The sequence below is a fragment of the Octopus bimaculoides genome, chromosome 20, assembly GCF_046866305.1.
Source record: "Octopus bimaculoides isolate indiv1 chromosome 20, ASM4686630v1, whole genome shotgun sequence".
Taxonomy (NCBI): domain Eukaryota; kingdom Metazoa; phylum Mollusca; class Cephalopoda; order Octopoda; family Octopodidae; genus Octopus; species Octopus bimaculoides.
The window spans coordinates 13,733,095-13,753,573 of record NC_142947.1 but is presented as its reverse complement, the minus strand read 5'-3'; the positions used below and the strand labels follow the sequence as shown (position 1 = coordinate 13,753,573).

The 20,479-nt window shown below is 35.6% G+C and overlaps 1 protein-coding gene across 2 annotated transcripts in view; it reads right to left on the bottom strand.

Moving 5' to 3' along the window:
* Positions 1-5,364: 5,364 nt before the first annotated feature.
* Positions 5,365-20,479, bottom strand: part of LOC106880830 (cytochrome b5) — an 18,315-nt gene continuing 3,200 nt past the window's right edge. For both annotated transcript variants that reach the window (XM_089338028.1, XM_089338027.1), the window contains exons 2-5: positions 12,715-12,879; positions 11,083-11,241; positions 6,195-6,323; positions 5,365-5,590 (exon numbers count right to left, since the gene is read on the bottom strand). In XM_089338028.1, coding sequence (XP_089194154.1) covers positions 5,564-5,590; positions 6,195-6,323; positions 11,083-11,241; positions 12,715-12,822 — 423 coding nt within the window. In that variant the 5' untranslated portion in view covers positions 12,823-12,879 and the 3' untranslated portion in view covers positions 5,365-5,563. The remainder of the gene's footprint in view (positions 5,591-6,194; positions 6,324-11,082; positions 11,242-12,714; positions 12,880-20,479) is intronic.

Below are 20,479 nucleotides of genomic sequence, written 5' to 3'. Positions count from 1 at the left end.
TCAGATGTACATTTTGATTTAAAATGGAGATGAGAATATTGACTCCCTACTACACTTTGGTAATATTTAAGGGTTTAAATTTATGGCTTATTAGCTAATTTAACCTGTATGAACACATCAATTTAGAAATATAGCTGTTTTCAACATCTTTGATGAAAATCAATTACCCAGCCAATAAAATGGCAATTAAGTGCTATGGGATGTAGATTTCATTGTTTTAATTAGCTGGAGCATTATAAAATTAATTAATGTTTTGCTAGCAATTTTTTCAAACCATGAACTCCCTGTGACTAATGTTGCTTTATGTCTTGTTAAAAATATGTTCTAACATCTGATTAATGTTGATCTGTTTCTGTCTCACTGTATGTGTGTTCATACCGTGTCAGGGTCGTAGGTTTATGGTTACAGGCATTCCTGTGCAGTTAGGAAGGGTTCAGTCCCACTGCATGGATACTATAGGTTGGTGTCCTCCACCAATGCCAATGCTTGATTTATATCTTATGAATGAAATTGATGGACAGAAATTGAAAAGCCCCATTGTGTGTGTGTGTGTGTGCTTGCATGCATGCATCACTCTCTGTCTTTGTCTGTCTGTCTGTCTGTCTCTGTATATATCCATACATATATATATATGCATACATGGTTCCACATTCAGTCCTTGGGCAAGTGTTTTCTACTATAGCCCTAGGCCAACCACAGACTTGTCACTGAATTTGATAAATGGAAACTGCAGCGTTGTTCATCAGAAAATGACCAAAAAACATGTTTATAAAGAAGAGTTGTTTGCTTCATACTCTTCATGTGTTGATTCTGCCCATAAGAAAGGAACAAATAATACAAAGTGGCTGTAGGTCATAACACCTGGGCAACGGTGGGGTGCATTGCTAGTATAACATAAAGATGAAGTAAAAAAAAAAAAAGAAAACCAAAGTGTATTTTGCTAATGCTCAGGAAATAAGGAAAAAGGGAAGCAATGGTTTTTTTATGCTTCGAGTCTTCACTCTTCTTCTGAAAGAAAGGAGAGAAAATATGGCGAAATAGAAACACATGTCTGTCCATCTATACCAGTGCACTGCAACAAGCATGCTTCAGCACACTGGTGTGCCATGAAACGATGCTAGGTGTGCCACAGTGGAACCTGGATATCATATTTTTAGTTCAGGTGTGCTGCTGAATTTTGAAAAGAATACATAAGTATACCACAAGTGAGAAAAGGTTGTGGAGCACTGATCTACACGCACATATCTGTCTGTCTGTATTACACCCCCCCCCCCCCCCACATAAAAGTGTGTTAATGAGTTTTATAAACTTTCAAGAGAGCATGAAGCAATTCTTTCTTGGAATATCTTGAAGTACACTCATAAAGCTATTATTAAATGATCCTTCCTACTATAGGCACAAGGCCTGAAATTTAAGGGAGGGGGATAGTCGATTACATTGACCCCAGTACTCAACTGGTACTTAATTTATCGAATCCAAAAAGATGAAAGGCAAAGTCAACCCCAACAGAATTTGAACTCAGAATGTAAAGATTGATGAACTGAGAATGTAAAAAATGATGCTTTTTATAAGTGTGCTTTGAGATATTCCAATATATATATATATATATATATATATATATATATGTTGTTGTACTTGGGGATGGTCATATTGCCAGTTTAGCCAATAAAAACACACGCACTGTATATTTGGTGTTAATTTGCTTCAGCTTTATATTACATTAATCTTAATCTTATAAGATTAAGATTAAGATTAATGTAATATAAAGCTGAAGCAAATTAACACCAAATATACAGTGCATGTGTTTTTATTGGCTAAACTGGCAATATGACCATCCCCAAGTACAACAACATCTGTTTCAACACACGATTTCACATCAAAAATCTTGCAAAACAAATATATATATATATATATATATATATACTCTTCGAAACGCCGGTGTTAAAACGTGGGTAGCTGATGAAGTAGAATGTTCTCTATGTGGCTTGTGTGTTTTCTCGTCTACGTTTTGTTTGCAATGTCCTGTACCCAGATATGCACCTATACATACAGGTGGATGTCGGTATGCACATACCTGTACGTATATATGCATATACTCATTTACTATTTGTTTTTATATATATATATATATATATAGTTTAAGATCCACTTTTCCTCACTTGCATGGGTCAGATGTAATTCACTGAGGCAGATTTTCAATGGCCTGATGCCCTTCCTCTTGCCAACCCTCAGCTCTTCCTGAAGTAAAGTAATATTTTTCCATGGAAGACTGGAAACAAACAACATTGCTTGTATGACACTGATGCTCATTTACATTCATCACACAATGTCAAGACAATGGTTCACATGCAAACATTGATAATAACAGATTACAGCGAATAGATCAGCATTTTCTCATGTGCGTGAGATGACAGAAGAAATCTGATTGATTATTTGTAGAAGTGTTATGTCTCATTTAGGCATTTTAAATCCAATTACAGTTGATTTTAATTGTTATTTCTCCAGACTGTTTAAAATTTGATATTAGTGTTACACTAAGGTGGCTAACCAGCAGAATCATTACTGCGATGGACAAAATGCTCATCAACAATTCATCTGTCTCCATGTTCTGAGTTCAAATTCCACCGAGGTCGACATTACATTTTATCTTTTTTGAGGTCCATGAAATAAATACCAATTGAACACTGGGGCCTGATGTAATTGACTTATCCCCTTCTCTGAAATTGCTGATTTTCTGCCAAAATTTGAAATCAATATTAGTGATATGCTCAGGATAATTTGCATTTATTTCCCCATTTTCCTTACAAAAGGGCCTATATGCAATTGTTCTTTTGGAAAAAATTTGCCCAGTTACTCAAAATTAAACTTTCATAATTCTTAAAGCTTATTACTAATTTCTGAATTTAAGTCTAAATTTCATTTATTTTCTATCATGACTACATTCCTGAAAAAAAAAAAAAGGCTGTTTAGTCTTTGTTCCTTACTTGATCAATATTCTATAGAACATTGTCTGATCAATATTGATCAATAATATTATGACCTAATTATACAGCAGTGAACATGTTTATACTTGAGCTTTCTAGAATTATCTTCTGCTACTTATCTATACTTCAGCTGTGGTAAAATGGAGAAAACTACTACTACTACTACTAGTAGTAGTAGTAGTGATTGTTGTTGTGGCAATGGTAGTGACGGGTGGTTGTGGTCATAGCTGCAGCAACAGTTATGGCGATAGTCTTGGCTGTAATAGCAGTGGTAGCAATATGGTTGTTTTGAGAGTAAAAGAAAATAATGATTTTCAACATAGGCATGAGGTGACAAATTTTATGATGATGATGGTGGTGGTGGTGGTGGATATTGATGATTAGATGGAGTCTAGTACTTGGCTGGTACTTATTTTATTGACCCTGAGAGGATGAAACGCAAAAAAATTGATCCTGGCAAAATTTGAACTCAGAACATAAAGAGACGCAACATCATCATCATCATCAACATTGTCATTCCATGTCCTTGTTCCATGCTGGTTAGATGGCTTGACAGGATCTGATAGGCCCAAGGGCTGCATCATGCTCTAATGTCTGCTTTGGTGTGGTTTCTGTGGCTGGGTGCCCTTCCTAATGTTAACCAACTTACATAATGTGCCATTTTTCTGTGCCACCAGTACTAAGGTCACTATGCAGCTTGCAAGACTAGGCCCTGAGGAGGTGGGGTACAGCTCGGAAAATGAGGAGTAGAGAGGAGTAAAATATGAGAGAAAAGGAATGAAGCTGGGCAGGTTTCTTGTTGTAGAGGGCTACTTGACAAATCACATTTGATAAGAGAAGTCAGGAATAACACTAGGGTTTTTTTTTTGTGTCTTTGGTCAGTAAGTGTTATTTGCTTCTGTCTATAAATGAAAGGAAATTTAATTACTACTATTCCCTTCAAACTTTGCTTTTGTGACCTGGATATCAATGTTTTGAAACTGACCGATATTTCATTACATTTCAAACAGATCCGGTGCTGAGTTGCTGAAGCAGAAATATCATTATAGCAAATATTCTGCTCAATAGCACAGATTTGCTTGTCAGTTGTTTGACCTTAGCCACTTGAACATGTCCCTTAGTGGCTGACAATATGTGCATCTCTGATCATGAGCAGGAGTAGTGGGGGAGCATCATAGCTATGCGTTGAGAGGGATTCTTTGGGGTTTGAATAAATGTAACAAAAGCAAAGTTTGAAGGAAATATTAGCCATTTTGCATACTTTCTAGGAGTAAACAAATAGGAAATAACAGTCGCTACCCAAGGACAAAAATCCTGTTAGACAGTGTAATTGGGTGGAACTGGAAAGTAATAAAAAATAGCAAATTAGCTTCAGTTTGATTATAATAATCTGGTTTTTGGTGGCATTTGTAAAATGCCATTTGGTATCAGGAGGAGTTAAGTTACAAATGGCTGAGAACTACTTCCATAAATGAACAACATTGTAGGTTTTGTATCTAAATTGATACAAGCAAACATAGGTCTTTGAAAGCATAAATGAATATTTATGTTAATTTGCAAACAATGGCTTCACTGGTCTTACAAGCTGAAGAATCTATGCATTAAAATGGTTCACATATTGTCTTCTTCAGTTTTATAAGAGACAGTAATCACAGTGCTGTAAAACCAATGAAACATCTTTCTATTTATGCCATTGAAAGTTACCTACATAAAGCTAACTAGACTGGCTATTACTTCTATTATATGTAGCTACCAAGAGCAGAATGTATTCTGGTAATAGGACGCATATCATTGATTCATCAATGGGTAGTATGGCTAGTAACTCAATTGACTTGGTGAGCAGATATTCTCTTGGTGGCTGTAACACTAACAAATAGCAGCACCAACATGAATTACTATGGAATATGACATGATTAGTAATATTTCAACTGGACTCTTCCAGTGATGTATACAAAAGCAAAGACATGACAAAAGCAGCAGCTAAGTCTGAGTGAGTTTACTGTAAGTTCTTACATCAAGAGTAAATATGTGGCTTACTGGTTAGGTTATTCAGCTGACAACCATAAGGTCACGGGTTCAGTTTCTAGTTATGGTTTATGCAATTCTTACATCTTTTAATAGTGAAGGCATGAGGGTTAGTGGTTTGGGTGTTCATGATCGAGAGTTGAACACCCAAATCACTAACCCTAACCCTAATTAGTTTTGAGATTTTGATGATGTGATTGTTTATTTTTAAAATGAAATTGTAGAGAAGATCTTTGGAGGCCATATCTAGCTGGTTTGAAAATAAAGCAGGTAAAATATTTTGGCTGAATATGGTTGGTTTAAATGCTAAAGGGTTAAAATACATGCAAAATAATTTGTGGAACAAAATACAACAGATTACCAAATACAATCCATATTTATACATGAAAGATGTTTTATTTCGGAATGTTTTTTTTTTCAATTTGATAAAAATAATGAACTGCAGAATGTCTTGAAATAAAGATGTGCAATGAATGAAGATGGTTTTTAAATGCGTTTTTGTAACTGAGAAGGTTGAAGTGAGATGATCTATATACAATAACAAAGGTCCATTTTCATTTTTTTTTATCAATTTTGTCAATCTGAAAAGAAAGATGAAAGAGAATTTCAGACATCAAAATAAACTGAATAGAATTATAGGTCACTAAAGGATACATTAAAGTAAACTGTTTATTTTCAGTTAAATAAATATTTAAGAGTTAAGTAAATACTTATCCAGCACATGTTAATACCAAATAATTGACAATTGTAAAAAATCTACTTCTGTTTTTTTTCATTGTGTGTGTGTGTGTGTGTGTGTGTGTGCAAATGATTATTAGAAAAGGACAAATAAAAAGAAAATCCTCTCATCAGCCACGGAGATTGAACTCAGCATAGTTTCAGCATGTTCAAAGTCTTAAAGACTTTAAATTTCATGCTATTTCTCTAGTTGTTTTCGTTCATGTTTGTACATCACCTAAATGATGTCCCCTATATTGCTGATATAAGGAGTATCACTGAGGTGGTGCTTGCCACCTTATAATATGTCAAAATATCACCAGTGAAACTATTAATGTAACTTCAACTGAAACTTGATAGGAAGATAGATTCTATTTCAACAGATTACATTTGGTATTTGTGAGTTTCCTTGAATAATTGGTTATAAAATTTAACAGTTATTATCATAATTGAAAGTAGGTAATATACCTGTCTTAATTCTCCTATGTAGTACTGAGGTAGAATGTTGGAAGCTGCGTTTGAATGCCCTGTGTCCTCAAACGTATGTGTGGCATCTCTTCCTGCATGTTCTAAGAGGATATCTTCTCCACCAGGATGCTAAAATGATTAAAAAAAAAATTAAAATGAAAATTATAAAATATTTGTTTCACTTGCAAACTATATGTTTGTAAACTGTGAAGAAAAACATTTCTAACGTCTGAAATTAGTGTTTCATTTAAAGAGCTTTTGTTGCACAATAGATTTTGTTTTGTATTGCTTTGAAGCTTTTATTAGTTACTCGCTTAAAAGCCACACTCTGTGCTGACTTTTAAGTTAGCTCCTGTGGAGGCCTAATTGGGCTTGCAGATCAAAACTGAAGAGAGCTATAATGACTGTATGCCCGGTGGTGTTTGATCAGGGGTTAAGGACGGATGAGAATTAATACTGTAAAGGAACCATTCTAGTATTCCAGTCCCAAGTTGAACTCCAACTGTTGGCCAATTTATCCCTAAGTTCTTATCTCAATGTAAAATTAATGAAGTGAATGTCATTTATCTCCTCCTTGATCTCTGATGTCATCTGACAAATGCCAACCAAGATGGTATAAATCAGCCAAGCTTTACTTGCTAGAAATAGCAGCCCAAATGCTTTTAAACAGGTCCCAATGCTGGATGTTCAAGAACCAAATTCAGGGCAGATTTTCAATCCTGGGATCATCCTGTTTCCAAAAAGGTATAATATGTCTATGTAGAGCAAATGTAGACTGAGATACAGGGGTCCCAGATGGACAGACAGAATTTCACTTTTATTATTACAGATTGATGTTAATGTCATAGCAACACAGATTCTGAAATAATACATACATACATACATACATACATAAATAATCATGAAGTTATGTACCTCGCTTTACTATCATGTTGCCTTGAGTTCAATCTAACTGGGCAGCCCGTGTTTTTTCTTCAATTTCTTCCAATTCCTTAAATTGGGACTCACCACTCATAATGTTTTCAATGAAAAGGAACAGAAGCAGACCTGTTAGGACCCATTTTCCTGTCCACAAATAGTCATCAAATGACTTGGCATGAGACCCTGCCTCTGGTAACAAGTGTAGGAAAGCAGCCCCTAATAAGCCACCAACAGCGAAACTGAGGAAAAGTTTAAGATTGTTGGAGAATTGTTTCAATTCATCTTGAGTTGTGTTTCTTAACAGATTAATTCAGCCATCATATGAAGCACTTGTTACACAAGAATCAATTACACCAGTAACTGATATTTATAATAGTTTACCACTCAATAAATATCTGATACTTATTGAACACTTATCTATTGTCATTACATCCTTCTTCCTCTAAATATTTGTAACACTTTCATTCCTTCATTCATTCTTTCTTTGCATGCATGAGTGACTTGCAGCTGTTGCAACATGTCCATGTATATGCTTCAGTTTCCTCTTTACTTTCAAAAACAACATATAAAACGTGTGTGTTTTTGTTTGTAGTATTTATGCTGTAATAAATCAATTGCATATAAAAGGTGAGGCCACACCCTCATCATTTAACGTCAGTTTTTCGTGCTGTCCATGGCTACACCAGGCTCCAATCTGATTTGGCAGAGTTTCTACGGCTGGATGCCCTTCCTAACGCCAACCACTCCGATAGTGTAGTGGGTGCTTTTACGTGTCACCCGCACGAAGGCCAGTCAGGCGGTACTGGCAACGGCCACGCTCAAGATGGTGTATTTTATGTGCCACCTGCACAAGAGCCAGTCCAGGGGCACTGGCAATGATCTCGCTCAAAATATATATATGTATGTATGTTTGGTGCAAAAGTAAAAAAAAAATACATGAAAATGAGATAAAAAAAAAAAAAGGAAACAGAGTGTAATAGGTTTATGCTCAGAAAAAAAAAAAAAAGAAAGAAATGTCTTTTACATTTCAAGCATGTGGTCTTCTACAGAAAGTATGGACAAAAACTAGATAAACTCTTCACACTATATATGGCATTTAGTAAATACTTAATTAGTAAAAAAATCCTGATTTAAGACAATGACCTGACATGGCTGTATGGTTAAGAAGTTTGCATTGCAACCACATAGTTTTGGGATCAGTGTCACTGTGTGGCACCTTGGGCAATTGTCTTCTACCAAAGCTTTGGGTGGACCAATGCTTTGTGAGTTAATTTTTGTATCTATTCTCTATGTTTGTCTCCTCACCACTGCTTGACAACCAATATATATATATATATATATATATATATATATATATATATATATGTGTGTGTGTGTGTGTGTGTGTGTGTGTGTGTGTGTGTGTGTGTGTATCGAAATCGAAATTGAACCAAATTCGATGACTGGCACCCATGCTAACCTTCCCTCATTTGACACTAAACTCAGCTTGCGAAGACCTGTTGGGGCAAGTGAGATCGAAAGTGAACCAAATTTGATGAGTCTCGCTTCCGTGCCACTGGCACGTAAAAATCACCATTTGAGCGCGATCGTTTCCAGCTTCGCCTTACTGGCACTTGTGCCGGTGGCATGTGAACAAAACATTGGACTGACTCCTGTGCAGGTGGCACATAAAAAAACACCATTTGAGCGTGGCTGTTGCCAGTACCGCCCGACTGGCCCTCGTGCCGGTGGCACTTAAAAAGCACCCGCTACACTCTCGGAGACCAATAGTAAATACATATCAAAAAGAAAATAAATGAAAAATTGCAGAAGGGACACAACTGTTGTAGTAGTTACTTCCCTTTGTAGTTTACATAAAATTGCCGGTAATGTGAAAATCGTTATTGTTGTAATCCACTTCCACCTCAAATCTCCTTTTCCCCATGGTTGTCGTCGTCGTCGTAGTAGTTGTAGTCACCACCACCACCGCCGCCGCCATTGAGTGTCTAACGTTATAGGTGGGACGTCTTACCTTACATATATAGAAATATTTGATACTCCTGCATCATAACATTACATATGACTTGGTGTAAACAATTAATATAAACATTTATTTACATGAAAGAAAATTACTGGAGGACTTTCATCTAATTCTTCGAAATCTTTCTGTTAAAACTGTATTGAAACCATTTGTGGGGATTTTTTAAAAATCACAGCACACCACAAGTTTTTTTTAAAATTTTTTTATCACAGCACACCACAAGGTTTAACGGAACCTACTGAAGCAAGCCAGCACGCTCGTCGCATTATCACGGACGATGGTGGGGATAAAGCATTGGGAAAACCAAACGCTCTCACGAGTATCACCAAACACCTTGGTGAGGCTTGCTGCCAACGTTGACAAGAACTTCGCGTTAGCACACCACGCAAAATGCCTAGCGTCATTTCGTCCGTCTTTACAACTTCAGTTCAAATTCCGCTGAGATCCACTTTTCCTTTCATCCTTTCAGAGTCGACAAAATAAGTACCAGCTGGGTACTGGGGGATCAATGTAATCAACTTATCCACTCCCCACGAAATTGCTGGCCTTGCGCCAGAATTTTAAATAAATATTTTCCGGTTATAAGGCGGCTAGCTGGCTGAATCATCAGCAGGCCGGACAAAATGCTTAGCGGTATTTCGTCCATTTTTACGTTCTGAGTTCAAATTCTGCCGAGGTCGATTTTGTTTTTCATCTTTTCGGAATCGATAAAATACGAACCAGCTGAACACTGGGATCGATATAATCGACTTAACTCCTCCCGCAAAACTGCTGGCCTTGTACAAAAATTTGAAATCAATATTTTCTAGTTATTGCAAACAACAAATCGATATGGTGATCGATGGCACTTCAGCCGGAAGCGAACTTGATGTCTTGAATTTTAAAATAGCAGAGTAGTCACCCTTGAATTGACAATCTCTGCTTATTGCTGAATTTTATTAAATATTGCAAATTGTCAAACTCTTTTAAACAGCCCCCAAGTGGCATCTCCCAGTTGTAGATTAGAGACAGAGGTCATTCTGCTCGCCCTGATGTCTCACCCTGCCTACAATCCAGATCTTGCAATATCAGATTAACACCTTTTCTGAGCCATGGCTCATTTCATTCATGGACAGAAGTTCAACAATATGGGCGAGTCTGAAATGTTTGTGTGATAGATTCTTTTTGCCATTACATTTAAAACCAGTAATTTAGTTATATCACTTGTTTCAAACATAGGATTGTGGCCATGCTGGTGCCTTCAAGGGATTATTAGCTGGGCTAATTGCCCTCGGCACTTATTTTTCTTAAAATCTGGTACTTATTTTATTGGTCTCTTTTGCTGAACCTCTATGTTGCCAGGACATAAAAGAACCAACACTATTTGTCAAGAAATGGGAGAGAAAGACAAATATGGACACATACACACACACACACACACACACACGCACAAAATACAAAAATGGGACAAGAACGCAAAACATCCAGAGAGTTAAGCGATACAAAAAAGGGACAACAAAACATCCAGATAGACAATACAAAGAAAACAAGGATGGGTCATTTAGAGTTTTCTTTCCTCAGTCGAGTTCCAGATTATCTTTGCAATTCTGGTTGGTTATACTTGAGATTGCTTCAATCTAGCCAGCCCCAAGGAAAAACTAAGCTAAGCCGGAAAAAAAAAAAACGGAGAAATGGTACACGAAGAGTGGAATGAACGAAATAAGAGTGAAGGGGCTGATAGAAAGAATGAAAGAATAGAAAGAATGAAAGAATAGAAAGAATAATAGTCGTACAAAATTTGGGCTTCCACACAATTTCTGACTACCAAATCCAATCACAAGACATTGGTCAGTCTGGAGCTATAGTAGAAGACCCTTGTGAGACTGAACCCCAAGCTACATGATTGCAAATGGAGCATCTTAACCACACAGCTATACCTCAGTGAGTTGCATTTAATGTGAATCTTACCTTGCTAAGAAATTCAGTTATATCGTAGACTTTATCTCGTATCACAATCCAACAAGAGTCTGAAACACTATGTTCTGATACATCTTGCATAGAAAACGTTGCAGTACCTGAGCTGGTATCACAGATATTGTGGTTGATATCACTCACTGGTCCTGTACTCTATAAATGAAAAGAAATATTCATTTACAGAAATATTTTCATAGTAGCTGATTAAATTATTTTGTAATCTTACTGTAAAATATCAGTGAAAATATTAAAGAAATCTGAATTTTCCAAATTCCAATTTATATGTCATCATCCTCATCGTCATTATCATCATCAAATGCGCACTTTTCTATGTATGCATGGAACAGATGGAGCTTTATTAAGGCAGATCTTTTATGGCCAGATGCCTTTCCTGTCACCAATCCTCACCAGTTTCCAAGCAAGGTAACATTTCCCTTGACCAGACATTTTTCTTGGAAAACTGGAAATGAACAATATGCTGGTTTACAACCATCACATGATATCAAGGCAAGGGTGCACACACACACACACACACACACACACACACACACATATGCACACACACACACACATACATGCATACACACATACACGCATACACACATACATACTATATATGTCTATATCTATCTATCTATCTATCTATCTATCTATCTATCTATTTATCTATTATATGATGGGCTTTTTTCATTTTCTATCTGCAAATTCTACTCACAAGGTTTTGGTGAGCCCATGGATATAGTTATATAGTTTCAAAACAATTATTTAAAAAAAAAAAATTTAATGGCATAACAGTAAACTTTTAGACTTTGATTGGTGCTACTTTGGTGTGTGATCTACAACATAAATGGGATTACTTTAGGTTAGTCTTTAGTTTCTTTACGATGAAAAACAGCTGCCAAATTTGTGTGATCTACAAGCTTATGTTAATTATTATATTATTTATTCTTGGTTTCTTATTATTATTTTACCACAAAAGCTAAAAAAACATTTTTTCGCTGTCAAATTTCAAAAAAATCTTTAAAAATTCACCTTCTGTTGAACCAAACTCATTTATAAACTTGAATTTATAGACCTACAGTATTTATAACATTTGAAATATTTCATATTCCCAAACATAAAGGGATTTACTTTTTATATACATTTTTGACTGCCTTACATGCAAAGGATATTTCTCTTTTTTTTTTTATAATTATTGACCTATTTATTTTTTATTTTTTGACCTCCAACCAACTTGCCGAAATCAGCAAAGCTGCCAAAGGGCTTAATTCGATTTTTTATGCAATTTCTAAAAACATTTTTTGTAATCTTTACCTATTGAAATCGATTAAAAAAATATTGGATGTAAACTGGATTAATAAATCTATTTATTTATTTACTAATACGTAAATGAAACATGGTTTTATTATTATCAAAATAGTAAGAATTTTGAAAAAATACATTTACAATGCTAATTTTAAGGGTTTTTAGAAATTGAAAAGTAAACTAAAATGTAACCTAAAGTAATCACCCTTTAAGTTGTTGATCACACGCCAAAGTAGCACCCTTTGATCTATGTTAATTGTCTGGTAGGAATTATTAAAGCTAAAAATGTAGGCATAAAATACAAAGAGAGAAAATACTTGCTGATTCTTTGGACCAAATTAAATCGTAAAAATGCCGGTTCAACAGATTGCTTGCTGTAGAGCTAATTGTGTCCATAACACCCTTTTTAGATTGGTCTTTTAATGCCATTTTTGCTCTGTTACCATGAAATGTATTCCAAGATATGTGTGAAGATCTTCTTAACACCTGAAAGTAAAAAAGACTGTTTAAAAACAAGTGTCCTGTAATGATGGGGAACATTATTTTGTAATATTTGTAATTTATTTGTTAGAAATATGCTTGTTTTAGTCCTGGTTATTATGTATAAAATATGTCCCATTGCTGAAGCACCCTGTATATAATAAATTATTTAGCAGTAACTTTAGCATCATCATTGTTGTTGTCATCATCTTCGCTATTGTTATGACAGGCAATGAGCTGACAGAAGTGTTAGCATGCCAGACAAAATGCTTAGTGGTATTTTGTCTGTTTCTATATTCCACTGAGGTTAACTTTGCCTTTCATCCTTTCATGATCAATAAATTAAGTACTAGCTGAGTACTTGGGTTGATGTAATTGACAAGTTCCCTCCTCCCCAAATCCCTGCAAGTAAGTTTTGAACTATATATATATATATATATATATATATATATATATATATATATATATATATATATATATATATATATATATATATATACATATATATATATGCATATATATTTACCCTGGTCATCTGAGTGTGTTATGTGACCTAGTCTATGATTTTGTATTGATGATTTTAAGTTTGTGTTTGCAATATAATCTTATTGTTTGTGGTTAGGTGTATTATCTGTGTTCTGTTTAATGAGTTTTTTTTATGGTTTATTCAGCCAAAACTACGGTGCATTTGATTCAGCCATTGTTGAGTACTGTTTGCAATATTCTTTTGACTTCTTTTTGTGAATAGACTTTTATGACTCTCTCTCTCTCACACACACACACGCACAGAAACATACATGCATACACATATATGTAAAACATATAACACCCGTGTTTCTTGTTATGTAAGATTACCCCTTACATAATATTTTCATCAGTTGACATTTCAAGATATACATACTCTAGACACAGACTTGTTTGTAGCACTAATAAGTCAGCAACTAAAATAGGTTTTACCGTCACCAATGGACGCAAAAAATAAGCAATCATAAAATAATTTATTTTTTATACACGAGTCAGTGAAAGAACACCAGAATCTGATGAAAGAATCCAGAAATTTGAGAAGTCCCTTATGATCATTTCTGCTTGTAAAACCCTTCAAAGATGGTTCTATTGCCCTAGTATTCTTATTAAAAATGTGTACTTGTATATTCACATCAAAAACGTGTGTCTTTGTACACATAAGTTTGTGTTCTAGTGCCCATATTAGAACTGAGTACTAGAATTTTCTGTGCTATTAATCCTCTCTTTAGAATACATCTTTACAATAATTATACCTATACTTCACTGTGATCAGTTCGATCCCTGATAATTATCTAATATTTAATTCTAGGATAGTTTTCATCAGTAGCTTGGGAGATAAAGACATCATTACATTTCAATAAGTTTGGTTAAGTTAGTATATATGCAAATATCATAAATGATGCTTTTTGTTATAGGCACAAGGCCTGGAAAGGATGAGAGGTAAAGTCAACCTCGGCGAAATTTGAGTTTCGGAATAACTGTCACATATAAATCGGAATTGCTCCAATTTTTTTTGGGGGGGGGGGGGGGAGGGGGGATTTTTCCACATTTTATTGCACTCCACATTTCAAAACACGGGTGTGGAGGTGGAGAGGACATAAATTTAATCCATGTTTTTTTTAATGTTTATCCTACTCCCCACCCCATCCCTTATCGTACCTTTGCAACAACTGTTTAAAAAAACGATTGTTTTTCTTTTTCTTCATTTTTCGTCATTACATTGTATTCTACATTCTGAAATACTTGTAATTCGCATTAAAAAAATATCTTGTCTCACCCCACATCCCGTCATCGTATCTTTCACGATTAAAATGAATTTTTGCTTTTTCACCCGGTATTTTTCATCTTTGTTTTTTTTTTTTTTCGTATTTTTGCCATTCGGTAAAATCTTCTTTTCTATTCAGCATAAACAGTAAAGAAATACTTTCCACTTATTTTTTTCTCTTTACTCCAAAATTACACTTCATCCAACATTTTTTTTGTCATTCATTAAACACTTTTTGTATTCCACATAATAATTAAATGAACTAAGAAAAGCACAAAAATTTATTAACACTCATCTGATTTCACCAATATTTGCATTGATGGCGAACTCTGACGACTTTTTTTTTTTCCATTGTCACATCTCAAAGGCAGAAAAAAAAAAATGAGGCCCCGGCGAAAGTAAAGAACACGCACACGCGGTGTTTAGGGTTAGACCCAAACGGGTGGTATACGCATTTTTTACTTCCGCCGAGATCCCACTCCCAAAGGAAAGAAATATACGCTTCGGAAACGTTTTGCCAAAAACAAATAACTCCATATAATTTCCATCACATTGAACTTTACATACCGTTTTGCTTTTTATTTTCGCACAAACCAAAAATTGTGGATTGATTGTTCATCAGTTTAAGATACTAGCGACCAGTTGCTATTCTGCAAGATATCAATATTTCTCGACTATAGTCTCCTCCTCACGAAAGAAATGCTTTGAAATGAAGAGACGGGTTTCAGCGGCTGGAAATACGTTGTCTTAGAAAGTGTTATTGTAAAATAGTTTATGGAAGATTTACCACAAGTAGATGTGTGAAAAACAAAACTGGAATTTTAAAAGAATTATCTGTAGCACCATAATTTCAGTTGTTTAAAATGTAGGAAAAAATATATTCAATCAAATTATGGAACCAAAAGAATCTCCTGTTTTTCTTTCTGTCATAAAAACAGGTGATAGCAGTACCTTTTATAAAACGGCATGTTTTCATTTCTTTTGTCTTGTTTGAGAAAGATAAAAAAAAAAGGTATGTAAAATTCAATATGATGGGAATTATGTCAACGCTAACAATTGTGGAATTAGATGTGTTGACAAATTCTAGATTTTGTCTTAATTCGTTCAGTTATTATGTCGTATAGAAAAGCTTTTACAGAATGACAAAAGTATGAAAAAGTCTTTAACGTTTCGAGCCTACGCTCTTCCACAGAAAGGAACACAGAAAGAAACAAGGAGAGAAAAAATGTGTGTAGTGGTTAGCGATATATATATATATATATATATATATATATATATATATATATATGCGTATATATTGTATGTGTATGTGTATATATATATATATATATATATATATATATATACACATACACGCACAGACGTGTTGCCAATCGCACACACAAAAAAAAAATTACAGATAACAGCAAACATTTGCCTATTGTGCTACTTCTATAAGTAGAGTCAGATTTATTTATCATATAAGAATTAATTGAAACTTTAGCGGACTATTTATATATATTTTTTTGCGTCTGTGTGCATATGCTGCGCTTTTACAGATGTTGGTGTACTTTTGTAATTCTAGTTTAATCCGTGTGTGCTTTTGTGTGTGCGTATATTAGCGAGAGGTCACGAATGTCACATTTAGCCGGCGGGTTTTTATTTTTGTCTTTCTTCTAACTCTGTTGCATTCTAGTTATGTATCTCTTCAGCTTTGTGTGTATCATCAGATTTCTAACTAAATATTTATCATATCTGCATCAACATTTTTTATTCAGTTAAAAAATAAATGCTACATTTTAATTTTAAAACTCCATGTAGGTTTCGTTAAGCTTAACCCATTTACCTACATATCCTCACTACTTTATCAGTATTGTGAATATTAAATTTATCTTAGTGGGTGTATAAACATATTATCTGAATCTGTTCAACAGTGTTTTAACCGTCCTCCTTTATTTATACCTTTTTTTTTGTTAAGTTTCCCGCCAGTATTTCCTTATTAGAACGACCCTTTTCCTAATTCCACCAAGTCTTACACTTCCGCCGCGTCACAACTAATCCTCCTTCTTTCCTTGTCTGTTTGTTTGTTTGTCTGTCTGTCTCTCGGTCTCTCTGTCTGTCTCTTTCAGTCTCCAACACACACATACACATGGACACACGCTCACACATACAACTATAGTAATTTTTAACATTCTTTCACACACTATTTTCAACCTGGAAGGCGAAACTCAGCGATCTATATTTTAGCCAAAATAAATTCACTATGCTCTATTCTTACTCTTGTATTGAATTCACTTTTATGTTAAAAAAACAGCCCTTACGATTGTATGGCTATATATGTAAGACGAAGAAGATGAAGATATTAATATATTAGTTTATAAGTATAAGTTTAATATGTGTTACATTTGTCATTCCGTATAAATTTGGTATAACTTTGGTATAACCTCGGTGAGTATCTGATCAGGTGGCACTCCCTGCTATTCAACAATGGGTAAATTTATACAGGCCTAGTGAAATTTATCACACCGAAGCGGAATGGCAGTGAAACGATTGTAACCAACATTAAATTTATACGCCTGCTGTGTTTAAAAATCTTGTGAAGGGTGTCAGTAAGAGGATATCGAACCTATCCTCGATCAAAGATATTTTCGACGCTGCAGTCCCCTATTACAACGAGGCTTTGACAGTCAGCAGGTTTAAGGCCGGCATCTCCTATATATCGGGACCTAACACTTACAAAAGAAAGCACCACCGTAAAGTCCTTTGGTTTAGCCCCACACTTCTCACTTATCAATACCTGCGTGAGAAGGGTCTTCCTTAGATAAGCTGATAAACATTTTAAAAAATTCCATGCGTACAGACGATTATTTGATAGACACAACATAAGGTTCTCGTTCGCTGTGCACCAAGTGTAAAACAAGATTTTAATGAACGTCCCTAAAGTCTGCACAAAGGCAGGTTAACAGTGAGTGCCCAGTAGGCGGTCGATGCAACTTCGAGGCTGCAGTCTATGAGGCAAAGGTGGTGTTTGGCAGCAGCAGCAACAATAACAACAAAAGCAGCACCGACAACGTAGGGACACATGCAGGGGAATATGTTGGAGCAACCGAGGGCCCCTTTGAGCTACGTCTAACTAACAAGTTATCTTTTAGGATCCCCAGAGAGGCACATCATTACTATATTGGTCAACTACAAATGACATTTAAAAGAAGAGGGAACGTTATGCAGGTTTAAATTGAAGCTCCTGGAACTGCCTGGGCCATGCTTCGACGGAAGCAGACGATACAAACCTTACTTGGACGAGAGAGCAAGAGTCCTAAAAAATTCGATCGAGCTGGATGCCTTCTTAAATCTAAAAACGGAAGTTTTTAGTTGGTGTCCCCATGATAAAGAATTCGCGTTGGAAACATGGGCTTACTCGCTTGCTGACAAGTTCATTTTCGGATATAAACTGACCCTTTTCGGACACAATTGGAACCATTCAAAGTGAGGCAACCCCGTTTCTCTCAGAAGGGCTTTCCCTTCGAAAATATTCATTTCACGGTTTTCTTTTCACCACCAGGCTGGCCAAGAATATATTTTTACCTGCATTAGAAAAAAGTTATGTTGTTTCGGCCACCAGTTCTACTTGGTCGCCTATATTGCTAAGTGCAATAATAGACGTGAACCGACGGTAACTTTCTGACTAGCCATAACCAACGGCAACATAATTTATAAATATACGTATATTCTACCTTTTACTTGTTTCAATCTTTAGACTGCGGCCATGCTAGGGCACCACCTTGAAGAATCTTAGTCGAACACATCGACCTCGGTACTTAATTTTTTGAAACCTGGTACTTAATCTAATAATCTCTTTCACCGAACCGCTAAGTTTCGGGAACCTAATTGCACCAAACTTGGTTATCATGCAATGGTAGGACACACACACACACACATGGTATGCATTCCTAAGTATTAATATGCGTATTTTCAGTAAAAACGAAGAAATAATTTACATTTGTGCTATCTTTCGATAGGTTTGCCTTCCAATCGTTATCAGGTGTCATTTTCATGTTTGTGTACGTAGTACGTACAGGATTCGAAACAAGAACCTTGATTTTTAAATTAGGGGCAGTAACACGTGATTATCTTCTCAGCAGAATTAATCTTCCCTATTATAGACACAAGGCCTGAAATTTTTGGGGATGGGGTGTAGTCGTTTAATTGGACCCAGTATTCGACTGATACTTATTTCATTGACCTCGAAAGGGTGAGAGTCAAAGTCGACCTCAGCGGATTTGAACTCAGAACGTAAAGACGGACGGGTCGTCGCAAAGCATTTTGTCCGGCGTCGCAGCTCACCGCTTTTGTCGGCAGAAGTAATGAAAGCTATGAATCAATTTCAGCGACATCAGAGAACTAAATCAGAACGAGTTGTTTGCTTCGTCCTAGATCAATTCTGATGGAGCAAGAAGAGCTGTGATCAAAATCGTTCCAGCCGTGACTTTCACACTTTAAAAAACATCCAATGTGTAAGTCTCTTTTAAAGACAATGGATATGATGTGAGGTAGATTGGCTGCTATTTCTAGCATACAGGGGGATTGCTTTTTATCAATGTGAATGAAAACAATCAAATTAATCCCAGTCAATTTAATTATGTTTTTCAATGAACAATGTTTATTAGAGAATTATAACAAGCAATCTTTGACTAACACACTTTGATTAATTCGTTCACTATTGATTTTTCTCTATTGATTTTCGAACCTTACAAAATTTTGGTCTTCTCTGGGAGTATCGCCGAGTGCATTTTAAAATGCCAAAACGGGGCTGCTTTCTTAAAATGGTCTTTACTTCAAAGTATGTCTAGCTAAAGATACAGTTTTAAACAAATCTCTGAACCAATCTTCGTAAGTTTATATCATCTCTTTAACTTCCTTCCTTTTCATCAATAACAATCTCTCAGTTTCCATTTCCTCCAGACGAACTTGTGCAATCGCCATTCCTCTGCATTCCTTGAGTGAAATGTCTAATTCAACATAAGCACTAAGGATCAGCTTCTTTAATCAACAAGGCCTTCTACTGGATTTGCCAATGTTTTGCGACACTATTTCAGGTCAGCACTGCAACAATGCGCTTGACCTAAAATTCCCATTTGCAGCGCTTGATAGTATTTATAATCTTCAATGCACTTTTATGAATGTTTCATTATATCTAACACAGCTAAAACGAAAACCAAATAAACTAGGCTTTATCGCCTTAATAAACCTGAACCTATTTCAAACTTGAACAGTTACAGAACGCTCGAGTTTTATGATGCGTTTCTCTACAAAATATTATTCCTACGGCATAATAAATTCAAAGAATAATATCCGAGTGTTGCGGATAGACGTGAATAGAGGTAGCATCAGTTAGTTATTGCAATTTGCTCTTTGCATTCGCTTCTGTCCTCAGACACTAACATAAACTTTGCATCAACGTGCGAAAGTTTAACACAAATTGAAACGTCGATTTTACCCCTTTTACATTCTTTTACCTTATCCTTGTTGCAGTCATCAGATCGCGGCCATACTGGGGTACCACTTTGAAGGGTCTAGTCGGACAAAATCCATCCAAGTACTTGTCTTTGTAAGTCTGGTACTTATTCTGTCAGTTTTTTGCTGAAACTGCTGAGCTGCGGTAGTTAAGTGGCAGTGGAAGAGTAACACACATGCACACACACACACACACACATGACGGGTTTCCTCACAGTTTCCATCTTACAAATTCACTCACAACGCATTGGTCGGTCTGGCGCTATAGTAAAAGACACTTGCCCAAGATACTGCATAGTAGGATTGAACCCGAAGCTACGTAGT